The 14,589-nt window shown below is 35.9% G+C and overlaps 1 protein-coding gene across 1 annotated transcript in view; it reads right to left on the bottom strand.

Annotated features, from left to right (window-relative positions):
- chrna6 (cholinergic receptor, nicotinic, alpha 6) overlaps positions 1-14,589 on the bottom strand; it is a 42,399-nt gene that overhangs the window by 15,206 nt on the left and 12,604 nt on the right. The window contains exons 2-5 of the mRNA XM_059359935.1: positions 9,890-10,029; positions 6,692-6,736; positions 3,135-3,244; positions 680-887 (exon numbers count right to left, since the gene is read on the bottom strand). Coding sequence (XP_059215918.1) covers positions 680-887; positions 3,135-3,244; positions 6,692-6,736; positions 9,890-10,029 — 503 coding nt within the window. The remainder of the gene's footprint in view (positions 1-679; positions 888-3,134; positions 3,245-6,691; positions 6,737-9,889; positions 10,030-14,589) is intronic.

Genomic DNA, 14,589 nt, shown 5'->3' with positions numbered 1-14,589 from the left:
ATCTATTTGCCATTTATAAATGATTTGGTTAGTTAGAAATTAATAAATTATGTATTTGTCATTCTAAATGGTTTATATACGGTTTATAAATGATGATTAAACATGACTAAACTATTTGTTTGAACCTGGTCTCACAGGAATCCGTGAAATAGCCACGGATTCACTTAACTCAAATTTCCGTGAAACTGACACGGATTTCGCTACAATGCAAGTTAATGACAGTCATATCCCGTGGCTATTGGTTTGTTCCAAGTCACGTGACTTTCAAGGTTTTCAGAACAAAAAACATGGAGGACAGTTCCCTCATTTTTAGTGAAAAATCAATATTTTGACTTAGTTTCTGCATAAAAATGGATTTTGATCACATTTCTAGCGAGAAATATATGTTTTATTTTCTAAATATTCACTCAGTGAATGTACATAATCACTTTGTATGTTGGAATAGCCACGGGATATGACTGTCATTAACTTGCATTGTAGCGAAATCCGTGTCAGTTTCACGGAAATTTGAGTGATTCCGTGGCTATTCCACGGATTTTGAGTTAAGCAAATCCGTGGCTATTTCACGGATTACTGTGAGACCATGTTGATCTGTTTACCATTTATATATGATGGTTATTGTAAAGTGTTACTATAGTTGATAGTTACACCAGACTTGGACACAGTCACAAACACTGACCTTAGACCCGATAAGTACCAGGTCAATCTTGGCTTTGTCATAAGTCCAAGAGCCAAACTTCATGGAGCAGTTCTGATAGTCGAAGGGGAAGTAGGTGATGTCCATTGGGCAGGAGGATTTGAAAATGGCTGGAGGAACCCAGGTGATGGTACCATCAAACTTCAGCAGAGCCTTGGTCTTATCCTCCACCAGGAAATCCCCTACAGCGCTGTGTGTATCATGTGTGTGTGTGTGTACATGTGTTTAATCAAGCAGAAGCAGTCCCACGGCGGAGAAGATATGAGGAGATATGATACAAGCATATGTGGGTTATGAATAGGACACAAAGGTTAGAGGGAGGCAGATGTGTCAAACAATGAGAGGAAAGGCGAGGAGAAATGAAAGTGAGGAACACAAGAGAGGGGAGAAGATAAAAGGTGAGGTTATGGAAGTAAAAAAAGAAAGGATTAGGATTAAAAGACAGAGGACAATGAAGCTGCGTTACGAATTATTGGGAAATACAAAATTGCCTGTGATTAACATTATGAGTCTCTATTGTAAGTCAAAAGAAGAAAGGAGAGCACAATTAAGTGAATTGAATATGAAAGACGAGGGCACAATACAAACTGATCCTGAACAAAAGACTATCACATTGGCATATTTCAGTGTAATTGCAGTACAGACTGTTCCACGGTGCAGTAGCTGACGGCATAAAAGACATTTTTGCTTCAAGAAATTGGAACATTAATGTAATATTTGGCTGACGTTAATAACATAAGCCCTCGTGCCAAAATTACATATAATATAATCATTTTTTCTTCTTGTTAGAGCCTTCCAAATGTTCCCCTATGACCATTACATAACAATTCACACGTGCCATTTCTGGTAAATCTCTATGGATAAGCTCCAGTTAAGTTTGGACAAATAAAACTACAAGGTAAAAAAAAACAAAAACATTAATTGATCGTTTTTTGGCCACTAGGGGGCACTGAACAAGCTGTAACCACAACCTCATAGAGCAGGTTGCTCCAATTGCGGCCCTCGTGATTATATTTTGTGGCCCTCACCTTGATATGAAAGTTTAATGTGAGTTTTATATGAATGGCACTTTACTGTGTTGTGTGTGGAAGGTCCCTTTAATTACTTTTTTTGGTAATTTTGTGTCTTTTTTTGGTAATTTTGTTTCTTTTTTAATAATTGTGTCAATTTTTAATAATTATGTGTCTTTTTTGCTAATTCTGTTTCTTTTTTGGTAATTCTGTGTATTTTTTGTCATTTTGTGTCTTTTTTTCAAGTAATTTAGTGTTTTTTCAGTCATTTTGTGTCTTTTTTTGGTCATTTTGTGTCTTTTTTTAGTAATTTTGTGTCTTTTTTGATACTGCCTCCAGCAGCCCCCAGGTAATTTGAGTTTGAGACCGTAACACATTCTTAAATAGAAATAAAAAAACAACAAAAGGTTTTTTTTCTTTTTTTTTCTTTGGCAATCACTTAAATTTGCTCAAGGGTAGCTGGTAGCACCAACATTATTTTATTAAAATATGCACATATTTTAATGCAAACTATTCTATCATTACCGTAACATTTAACCTTTTTTCTCATCAATTTTCATTCAGATTTATTGTTAAAAACCATTATATTTGATTATATTCTGTTAAATTACACATTTTTAAACAAATGTTTATTTATTTTTATAAAATTTATTGTAAGTGTGGGGAAACCATGACATTTTTTATCTGGATGCATTACGGTAATGAATTTGGTCATTTTGTGTCTTTTTTGGTCATTTGTGTCTTTTTGTGTCTTTTTTTGTGTCTTTTCTGTGTCCTTTTGTGTCTTTTTTGGTAAATTTGTTTCTTTTTTTTGTGGTCATTTTGTGTCTTTTTTGGACATTTTGTGTCTTTTTGGGGTTATTTTGAGTCTTTTTTGGTCATTTTGTGTCTTTTTTTGGTCATTTTGTGTCTTTTTTGGTAATTTTGTGTCTTTTTTTGGTAATTTTGTGTCTTTTTTGGTCATTTGTGTCTTTTTTGTGTCTTTTTGGTAATTTTGTGTCTGTTGCTGTGTCTTTTGTAGTTGTTTTGTTTCTTTTTTTGGGTCATTTTGTGTCATTTTTGGTCATTTTGTGTCTTTTTTCGGTCATTTTGTGTTTTTTTTCGGTCCTTTTGTGTCTTTTCTTTTAGTCATTTTGTGTCATTTTGTGTCTTTTTTTGGTCTGCTTTGGTGCTTTTGGAGACTCCAGAGGGTTAATACATGAGGCCCCAGGTCTCTGGTGTCTGGACTCAGGCACTTTGAACACAGACCTGCTCTCCCTGACTTCTCCTTCAGGGGAACTGCAGCTCTCTAACAAACCAAGGCAGTACGAGGTCATTTGCCACTTCAGGTTTCTGGACAAACAATTTAGGTAACTAATCCCTAAAACTGACAGAAATAAGAGTGAACAAGATTATCATGGTAATGATAATGATGGTGACATCCTCACTTGTTGTAGAGCACGATGTCGGGTCTCCAGATCTTGTTTGATGGAACTCTAATGAACTCGATCCCGTCGAACTCAGCAGGCATCCATCGCAGCTTGTAGTCGTTCCAAATCTGGGAGAGAACAAGAGAAAAACTCTGAGAACATATTGGGGGAGTCAACCATCTGTTTTTTTTATTCCTGCATTGTACACTGCAGACAGTATTAGTCACTGGAGACATTCCTCCTTCATGGGAATATTTTTGAAATACATATTTATACTGCAGGCAGAACTTCCTTTGATGTTTTACCGTGGAGCCAAATGAGGATAATAGAGCAAGAAATCTAATGTTTATAGACGGTAACACGAGTTTCATGGAGCTTCTGAGTGCTTTCATTGCTTTTTTTTCACAGAACATCAAGCAAACTTATTTTTTTGATGCAGTTCCTTCTGGTAATAGAGCCACAAAGCTTCAGTAAGCAAATGATAAGACGTGTACAATGCGTCTGAATGAAGAGCAGTTCAGAGAGAAGGGGCTTTATGAGTAAACAGCTCTCTTGCTATTCTGTCAACATACCTGAGGGGAACATTTCATGAGCCGTGGATACATTAGTCTTGGCTATTTGCATGTCACTTAAGATGAATTCATTCATTAGCGAGGCGGATTAATATCCAGTTATGACCTGGGAGCTGTTTAATTAACCACTTCATGCTACACTGCATTTCTCATTTATCTGGATTATAATATGATTGGCTGGAGATGGAATTCCTGATACGCTCAAGTGTATGGCTTGTGGTTTATATTTACTTTCAGTGAACATGACAGCAATAAGAAAAACAAACAGTGAGTCAGTAAAAACATGCTGGTATATTGGATGTCTACTTCTGTTAATTGGGACGTAGCAACAAATGACAAAGTGACAGAGTTTTCACAAATAAATTAGCTTAGATAGATTTCTGGTACAGACACAGTTAGGGACTGTATACATATTATTGGGGGAGGGGAGTTATTATACTTTTATTTATTTATTTTGGCTCAGGGAAGGATAGTCTTATTCCAACATGGTCTCACAGGAATCTGTGAAATAGCCACGGATTCGCTTAAATCAAAATCCGTGGAATAGCCACGGAATCACTCAAATTTCCGTGAAACTGACACGGATTTCGCTACAATGCAAGTTAATGACAGTCATATCCCGTGGCTATTCCAATATACAAAGTGATTATGTACATTCACTGAGTGAATATTTAGAAAATAAAACATATATTTCTCACTAGAAATGTGATCAAAATCCATTTTTATGCAGAAACTAAGTCAAAATATAGATTTTTTTTCACTAAAAATGAGAGAACTGTCCGCCATGTTTTTTGTTCTGACCGTCGGGACCTTGAAAGTCACGTGACTTGGAACAAACCAATAGGAAAAAATATCCATGGAATAGCCACGGGATATGACGTCATTAACTTGCATTGTAGCGAAATCCGTGTCAGTTTCACGGAAATTTGAGTGATTCCGTGGCTATTCCACGGATTTTGAGTTAAGCGAATCCGTGGCTATTTCACGGATTCCTGTGAGACCAGGTTCTCTGATATAGCTGAGCAGGAGTGGGTGTTTTATTTAATTTTTTTCCTGTCATAATCAAACAGTAACGAAATTGATATTTTCTCTTCTAATGCATTAAATGTGTTATCATTGCTGTTAAATCAAATTATATTAAATTGGAGTACCTCATCTTCAATCCCTGATATTTTGCCTCAATTCTATTCAATTCTATAACTTTAGCAAGAAAGCACAAACATTACTTCTTATTTCTGCCTTTTCTTTGTTGTAAGTGCACAGATCAGTTGTAGTGTTAAAAATGACGTTCTCTTATCTCTTTGATAAAAGTAGTGAGATGGGCCTGGTTTTAAAGAGTATAAAGTGAACATATTTAGAGAGACTGTATGCTGATACAGAAGGAATCCCCTGCAGTGTTACTGCACAACAGATGCAATACATTCATCAAGGGGGGGCTTTCTAAATCGGCTATAAACCAACTGGCTGCGATTCAAAGTCCCTATCAGTGTCTGTGGTGTTGACACAGCTTCTCATTAGTGAAGCCTTGTTATAAATAAACAGCTCAGCCATTACAAACAACAAATAACATCAGCCTATACAGACCTTTCAATGCTTTTTAATTTGAGAGCTCAGAGATCACAGCATCATCTTATCAACCGTTGAATCGCATCAGCATCCAGCAGCTGTTTGGCCACAATTAGTCTCTGATTTAAAAGAGCTACAGTGTTTATTATAAGCCACTAAGAGGAAGAAAGGGATAAAAAAAAAAAGGTAACAGGAAAGTAGCAGTTTGGGGGACAGTGACAAAATTGTTATTTGGAAGAATAGCTGGCCGTGGGAGGTGAGGAGTTCAGGGTCATAGATCTGCTGGGAGACTGAGCGTGACTGACCATAATGCTAACATTCATCACCAGCTCATTGCATTCAAGTATCTATACGAGATCTCCTTGTTTTCTAGTTCCCTTCTTTATTTTCACTCTGTTTGACTCTATGGAGTCTTGGGCTATTTGGTCCATTTTGAATCCTTTTCATGTCTGTTGTGTCTTTTTTTTAAAAGTCATTTTGTGTCTTTTTGTGTCTTTTTTTAGTCATTTTGGTAATTTTGTCTTTTTTTTTGTCATTTTGTGTCTTTTGTGTCTTTTTTAGTCATTTTGTGTCTTTTTTTAGTCATTTTGTGTCTTTTTTGGTCATTTTGTGTCTTTTTGTGTTTTCTTTGGTCATTTTGTGTCCGTTGTTGTGTCTTTTTTTAGTTATTTTGTGTCTTTTTGTGTCTTTTTTTAAGTCATTTTGGTCATTTTGTCTTTTTTTAGTCATTTTGTGTCTTTTTTGTCATTTTGTGTCTTTTTTTTGTCATTTTGTGTCATTTTGTGTCTTTTTTTAGTCCTTTAGTCCAACATAAAATGTGATTTTGAATCTTTTCTTTTACTTTCAAAACACTATCATGCTCAATAAAAAATTTTAAATGTTGCAAATGTGAACAAAGGTTGCAAATCTAACATAAGAGGGTTCCATCCAGTTCTATCATTTTATACTAAATCTATTTGAGCTTGTCTCCAGTTTTACTTGGTATATCATCATCAAACTGAAACTGGCCTCATGGAGTTTACAGCCAGAACTTTAGAGGTAAATTTACAGTAGGGCTCCACGCTGCTTTGTTTTCTAGTCTGGATGTCATCAAGAAGTCATGCTTTGGTGCTTTTGGAGACTCCAGAGGGTTAACATTATGTATGTCACACACACACACACACATACACATGTGTGAGCTCACTCAGGGAGACTGAGAGCCAGAGTGTGGCATCCCATATTGATGTGTGTTTAGTATGTATAGGTATGTGCTAACATACATGACCCCTCCTCAGGCTTCACTTACCTCTGTCTCTCAGACCCCAGATGGTTCAGTCAATGAAATAGTGAATAGATATTGTGCGAGTGATTGTGTGTGTGTGTGTGTCTGTGTGTGTGTGTGTGTGTGTGTGTGTGTGTGTGTGTGTGTGTGTGGTCTGTGTGAGTGTGTTTACTTACATGTCTGAGCCATAAATTTGTTTCCATTATCTGATTCACCTCATCCTGAGGAGACAAGGAGAGAAAAAAGAGCTTGTTAGCCAACAGATGTATGAGTGTGTCTATGTGTGTGTGTGTGTGTGTGTGTGTGTATGTATGTGTTCTGTTCTTCCTACATAGTGAGGACCAAGTCTTTAACCAACAGAGTAAGGACATTTTGACCAGTCCTTTCTTCTTTAAAGACCTGTTTGAGGGTCCAGAAAGGTTAAGGTTACAATTAGGTTTAGGTTAAGGTAAGGCTTGGGGTTAGACATTTACATTCATGGAAAAAATTATTAGACCACCCTTAGTTTCTCTAATATCTTGTTAATTTTAATGCCTGGTACAACTAAAGGTACATTTCTTTGGACAAATATAATAATAACTACAAAAATATATCATACGAGTTTAATTTAAGAGCTGATATCTAGACATTTTCCATGGTTTTCTTGATAATTATTTTGGTTATTATCAAGAAAACCATGGAAAATGTCTAGATATCAGCTCTTAAATTAAACTCGTATGATTTATTTTTGTAGTTATTATTATATTTGTCCAAAGAAATGTACCTTTAGCTGTACCAGGCATTAAAATGAACAATTTTTTGAACATTGAAGAAAACAAAGGTCTTATAATAAGACTGTAGTTGTGATAGTTAGATGGTTAAGCTTAGAGTAAGGGGTAGGAAAAGCATTATGTCAATGAGTGTCCTCACAAAGATAGTAAAAACGATGTCTTAAAAAAATGAAATGCTCTGTTTTCGGTTATAAACTTAACCATTTTACAACATTAATTATACCAACGTCTTGTGCAATATATCCAGAAATGCTAGACTACATTGTATAATTCCTATATATCAATTTCAACATAACTACAAGTAAAGTACACGCCATGTGGAGTTTTGAAAACAGACAAAGAATAAAAATACAGCCAGAAATTTACAGCATTTTTGAAGAGAAATGGAATTCGTCCACGTCTTTGTCCTCTATAGAGCTGGAGTTGATAGGCTGAAAAGGTCGACTGTAAGTAAGTTAATAATAAATGGAGAGGTTACACATGTCACCTCCTCTCCAGCTCTACTTATTCACTTTGATTTGCAGTCCTGTGAGTTCCAGAAATCCACATAAACCTCCTACAGAAACACATCAGCCACACACAATGTATACATACAGATACATGAAAAATAAGACACATTACATTGTGACAAATTCATTCAGTGCACCCACGGCCTCACGTGCACATGCACACAGTCACCTTTAGATTAAGCTCACCTTGACGAGCAAGCAGATATAGCTACGTATCAGTCCGGTCTGAAAAAGGCTCCTGCAGGCAATTTTCTCTTAATCTGAGGATTTCCATTCTGAGCTGAAAACCTCTTTTCACCAGGGAATGTGTGCAGCAACCCCCCCACCCATCCCCCCACCTTACCGCATTAAACTTCGCACTGCAAAAGCCAAACAGCAGTGTACAACAACACTGTGTGACATTTTCGGAATCCGTGAAATTGAACAGACTAAATAAAGACTGTATTCACTTTCTGCTTTCACTTCTCTCGTTCCGCAGCTTATCTTCTGCCTTTTATACACCAAAGGTAGGAAATATGATAAAAATGCTTAGTGGAAGACGTGTCTCAGTTCACACAGAGTCTCATGTAGTGTTGAGAGGAAGCTATTAGTGACACAACATTCCCTTTGCTCATACACACTTATAAAACAAGACAGAGAGGAAATGATTAGAGTGTGCTCCTGTGTGTGTGTGTGTGTGTGTTTGGATGTAGAGCTTACAACAAGGGGTGTGCCATATCGTATCGTTCACGATTAAACCGGTATATTTTTTTGTAGGAGTAAAAAAAAAAATTGCATATCATGATATTGGCAACATCCCTACTTCTTGACGTATTGGTGTAATCGTTTCTTATTAATCAGGAAGAGTGTGCTGCGCTAACGTCACATTTCAAGCTACTGAAAGTATATCTACACTATTCATAATATATAGCCTCGAGTTCAGCGTTACACTCGTCACCATCTTGTTTCCGATACGCGGAGCAGACCATAATTGGACTGTTCTTTATCTTCTATTTTCTTCTAAATGGGGCCATTATTAGAACTATTGACATCAAATTGTCTTGAAGATGATTTTTAACTAGTGATTGAGACCATATTGTTGTCCTGAAAAAATTTCTGAGGTAATAAATCAAGTCAGAAGTTTGCACTGAAATGAATGGGCATATTTTTTTTGCAGCCAAACTTAGCACCCCTTCTGGAATTTTCTGTGGATTGCAGCTTAAGGCACTTCCTGGTTGGCCTCCATCCACAGACACGGAGATTGCCGCCTGGTCACCAGTCAAACCCCGACCCACCTCTAGGGGGGCCATTCGTCCGGCTTTCGGCCGAACAGTCCGGCTTTTAAATGCCCTGTCTGGCTGCAGGCACAACCTTAATCCAAACACTCATTTATCCTCCTTTTGAGAAAAAGGTCCACCTTTTGACACCTTACCTTGTTATTTTAATAATTATTGGCTAAAAATGTGCGTCAAAAAAGCTGTGTCAAAATAAGTAATTTCATTGGTTACGTTTTCATGTGTGACCTATCAACACATGGCTCATTTGAATATTCAAATAAGCCATCATTTGATTTCGTCAATCAAGCTCTCAACGACTGAAAGTCTGAAAATGCCGAAGCGAAAGACCTCCTTATATTTTTATTTTTATTATGTATTTTTCATTTTTTTGTAACATGGTCAAGAATATCCTTATCACAAAAATACCCGGAAATATAGTAATAATCTTTTAAAGCATGGGTCTCAAACTCGTGGCCTGATTTTGTGTCTTTTTGAAATAATTTTGTGTCCTTTTTGGTAATTCTGTGTCTTTTTTTTTGTTGTTATAATTTTGTGTCTTTTTTTGGTCATTTTGTTTCTTTTTAAAGTAGCCTAATTTAGTTTTTTTCTGTCATCTTGTGTCTTTTTTGGGTCATTTTGTGTCTTTTAATTAATTTTGTGTCTTTTTTGTTAATTCTGTGTATTTTTTGGTCATTTTGTGTCTTTTTAAAGTAATTTTTTTTTTTTTTTTTTGTAATTTTGTGTCTTTTTTTGGTCATTTTGATACTGCCTCCAGCGGCTCCCAGGTAATTTGAGTTTGAGACCCCTGTTTTAAGGCCATATCGCCCACCCGTACTTACAACTTTGACCAGCTGCGAGATGGAGACCTCGAACTCCACGGTAACAGGGTCGGAGACATTCTCCACCGGTCTGATGAACTGGTTATATCTTCTGAACAGTTTCCTGAAGAGCCGGTCCTCTGCCTTGGATGATGAGCAGCCTGGACAGACAGAAAGAGTGCAGAGAGAGAAAGAAAAAAGGGATCAGTGGCTGGATGAGTAAATGTGAATTAAAAGAGACTAAAAGGAAAAAGAAGAGGAGGAAAAAAGCAACAAATTCAGTCGAAATCGAATTGTCTCTAAGAAGTCAGAGACTAATACTGGCAGAGCTAATCAATTAAAGAACTGTGAGAAAAATAGTCATCAGCCTCTTCTCAGTTTGGATGTAACATCACATCAGAAAGTCTTTGGCTGGATTAATGTTTCATGATATTTGATGAATCGTCTATGAAGAAGTCTCTTAGGATTAGAGCTCCTCTGCTTAGATGATCAGAGTTAAAAGTTACTTTGAACAAGTCTCTGACATGAGTTAACTTTTGGGGTGTCTCTTTGTGCGATCAGGCTGCTTTTTTTCACATCATTGAAAACTGTTCAGTGAGGAAGCACAAAGCAGCCATGTCCTCTTTGAATATATACTTATATCAAGACTGAAAACTGTTGGAACTCACCTGAATTGACCACCACTAGTATCTCTTTAACCCTCTGGAGTCTCTAAAATCACTAAATCATGACTTCTTCATGACATCCAGACTAGAAAACAAAGCAGCGTGGAGCCCTACTGTAAATTTACCTCTAAAGTTCTGGCTGTAAACTCCATGAGGCCAGTTTCAGTTTGATGATGATATACCAAGTAAAACTGGAGACAAGCTCAAATAGCTTTAGTATAAAATGATAGAACTGGATGTAACCCTCTTATATGTTAGGTTTGCAACCTTTGTTCACATTTGCAACATATAGTGTTTTGAAGGTAAAAAAAATAGATTCAAAATCACATTTTATGTTGGACTAAAGGACCAAAAAAAGACAAAATTACCAAAAAAGACACAAAATGGCCAAAAAGACACAAAATGAGAAGACAGAATGACCCAAAAAAAACCCACAGAGGACACAAAATAACTAAAAAAAAGACACAAAATGACTGAAAAAACCCCACAAAATGACCAAAAAGACACAAAATGAGAAGACAGAATGAGTAAATAAAAACACAGAGGACACAAAATGACAAGAAAAAGACACAAAATTACCAAAAAAAGACACAAAATTACCAAAAAAAAGACACAAAATTACCAAAAAAAAGACACAAAATAACAAAAAAGACACAACAACAGACAGAAAAAAGGCCAAAAAAGTCACAAAATGACTTACAAAGACACAAAAAATACATGAAAAGGATTCAAAAATGGACAAAATAGCCCAAGACTCCATAGAGTTAAAAAGCCCCAAGGGTATTACTGTCTGCTTATTTAGGAAGTGTTACGGGCAGGTGGTATATTACCATATCCAAGACATCCAAGAATAGAATTTTATGTAAGCTCTAATAAAAATATATATATAAATGGAGATAAATCACAGTGACAAGCATGTCCTCTTTTCTAGGTATGTGTTGGCAGCTCAGGGAGTTCTTGTTGTATGAGTATGCAATTCTTTATAATTTACCTAAATAAAGGTATGTGTTTGCTTGGACTGCAGTTTAAGTGCAGTATGCATGACCAAAATATGAAGTGACTTATTTACTAATTATCCAGGAAGAAGCCGAGAAGGCCTGAGGCACAATATCAGCATGTCTACTTAGTGGAAAATGCATGGCAAGCTGTTTTAACTTAGTGTAGAGGAGTTGAAGGCTGTAGCCTGAGGAGACGAGATGAAGTGCTTAAAGTTTTTTCGGTGCAGGTGAGGAATCGAGTTGCAGGAAAGCTGCTGGTTCTGTTAGTGTTTTTCACTATTCTGTATTCCAATTTATTTTCCTATAAACAACATCCTCAGAGTAGTTGAGGTATAAACACTGCACTCTGTATATACAGTCATGGAAGAATGGAAGAATATTAGACCACCCTTGTTTTTCTTAAATTTCTTGTTCATTTTAATGCCTGCACTGCAAAAAAAGGATGTCTAAAAACAAGATAAAAACACTAAATCTGAGGGAAATGATCTTTCTGCATGGACAGATAATTTCACTTGATAAGATTTCTTGAATTAAGATTATGTTAAATCTAGAAATAAACAGGTTGAACGCTTAAAATAAGAAATTAACTCTTACACACAAGATAAATTATCTAACACTTCTAAATCTAAAGGTTTTTTTTTATCTTTGTAAGAAACCAGTTCATTGCTGCTTACAGCTTTAATTTATCGTGTTTTAAGAGTTTATTTCTTATTTTAAGCGTACAACATGCTTATTCATAGATTTAATAATCTTAATTTAAGAAATCTTGTCAAGTGGAATTATTTGTCCATGCATCAAGATAATTTCCCTCATATTTAGTGTTTTTATCTTGTTTTTAGACACCCATTTTTTGCAGTGTGGTACAACTAAAGGTGCATTTGTTTGGACAACTATAATGATAATAACATGATAATAACCAAAATCATCATCAAGAAAACCATGGGAAATGTCTAGATATCAGCTCTTAAATTAAAAAATTAAATCAATGCAAGTCATAATCCCTAAAAATGATCATATTCTATGTTTTAATACTTTTAATGTTTTTTTGTCAGCAATAGCCATTCAGTATATTCACTCAACAAACGTAACGGCTAATGTTAACTAAACATTCCCTGTTTAGTTGCCAATGCTTTACACTAAAGCATTTAGCAAGGGGCGGCTTTTATTGTGAAACAACCACAGGAAATGCAAAGTATTCATTGTCATTTTCTGCATTTTTTGGCAGCAGATCAGATTTAATTATAATATGAAACAGTAATAAAACAAAAAGAAGAGCCACAGCTGCCACCAACTCACTGTGCTCTGATGTTGTGTGGAGAACTATTGTGCCATCTGCGGTGTAAAATTAGCCTGCGGTTGCTCATGGCATGATAGAAAAAAGTATTTCTGACAAAGTAGCTGCACATGAAAACCTTTTGAATGTTATCAGACCATTAAAACGCAGCATTATCAGTTGTTATTACGACCATTATGATGCTTCGGACAGGGCAAACTGCACCCACCAGTAGGCCAGATGGTGCGTATCCAACATTATGAAATGGTCACAGTTTTTTTAAGTTTAGGTGCCAAAACAATGAGGTTAGGTTTAGGTGCCAAAACAATGTGGTTAGGTTTAGGTGCCAAAACATTGTGGTTAGGTTAAGGAAAGACCCCATAGAAAAAATGAGCTGCTCATGTATTGACCAATCTCGTCTCTTGAGATCAGTTTGAGCTTCTCATATTCGTATCATTCTGTGATCATTTGTTTCTGAATTACTTCTCTTAACACTTTGGAGTTTGGGGCTGTTTTGTTGGTTTTTGACTCTTTTTCATTCTGCCTGTATATGCAACTTAAATAATGATTACCACGCCATGCTGGCATCATCTTTTTCAGCACAACGTCACCTGATTATTATTATAATTATGTTATTTTAACTTATTGGATCAACATTTTGAAACACAAAAAATACAAACAACACAAATAAAAACCACACAAAAACCATCAAAAAATTATCTTAAAAACACACAGACCACACACATAAAAAACACAAAAAACACGTGAACTGAAAAAAAACAAAAAACAGATAAAAACACAAAAATACAAAAAACACACAAAAACACACAAAAACACACAAAAAATTATTTAAAAAACAAACACATAAAAACACACAGACCACACACATAAAATGTCGAAACACACACAAAATTTGAAAAATCTCAGTAAAAAAAAAGGAAAATCATGTTATACTTGGTCGTGGTGATTTTAACCTTTGCTGAAAAAGAGTTGACACACTAAATTGGACATGGAAACTTCTGGAAAATCCAAAACTTTAGAGGGAAGCTGACAGCAGGACTCCATGCTGCTTCATATTTATGTCATGACGTCATGAAGAAATCGTGCTCCGGCACTTCCGTGGACTCCAGAGGGTTAAAGGTTCCTTAGGAGCAAGAGATAAGCTAAAAAGAGACAAGATATCACTGAGATAAAGGATGTTGAGTTGAGAAAACCATTTGAGCTATAGAGAAGTGGGATAAACTGAGGAGATCTCATAGTTGTATATGCCCTTGATCTCAATTATGTCTTGGTTATTTTGATGGAGACTTCTCTTTGACAAATAAGAATACTTATTCTATTCGTATTACAGATTTTCACAATTGCTATGACTCATTTCTTGAAACCTTCTACCTTTTTTCTCAAAACTGTAAACACAAAACCAAATCTTCAAACTACATTCACAAAGCCTCCGACTCTTCTGGCAAAATCAAACAATCACCTCAAAAGCATTTGATCTGTGCTCCAAATACAGTAATGCTTTTGGATCACACCAAGTCATCATATAAACACTACTCAGCAGTCACACTACGTGAAAAACATGGAAAACACAGTATTCAGGACATAGCCACAGAAAACATTCTTTTTGTGCATCGCAAATGCAAACAAAAACATTTTACAACTTACAGCACAATTTGTATCCTGTATACTTCAAGTAATACTGTAAAATGATACAAACAAGGGATTCATTCTGCCTCCGCATCGTGTCTTTGTGGTGGGTCAGGCCCCAAGATTTTGTCACACACA

Source organism: Centropristis striata, chromosome 1, assembly GCF_030273125.1.
Source record: "Centropristis striata isolate RG_2023a ecotype Rhode Island chromosome 1, C.striata_1.0, whole genome shotgun sequence".
NCBI classification, from domain to species: Eukaryota; Metazoa; Chordata; class Actinopteri; order Perciformes; family Serranidae; genus Centropristis; species Centropristis striata.
Note: the sequence above shows the minus strand (reverse complement) of the source record. Positions and strands in the feature narration are given on the sequence as shown.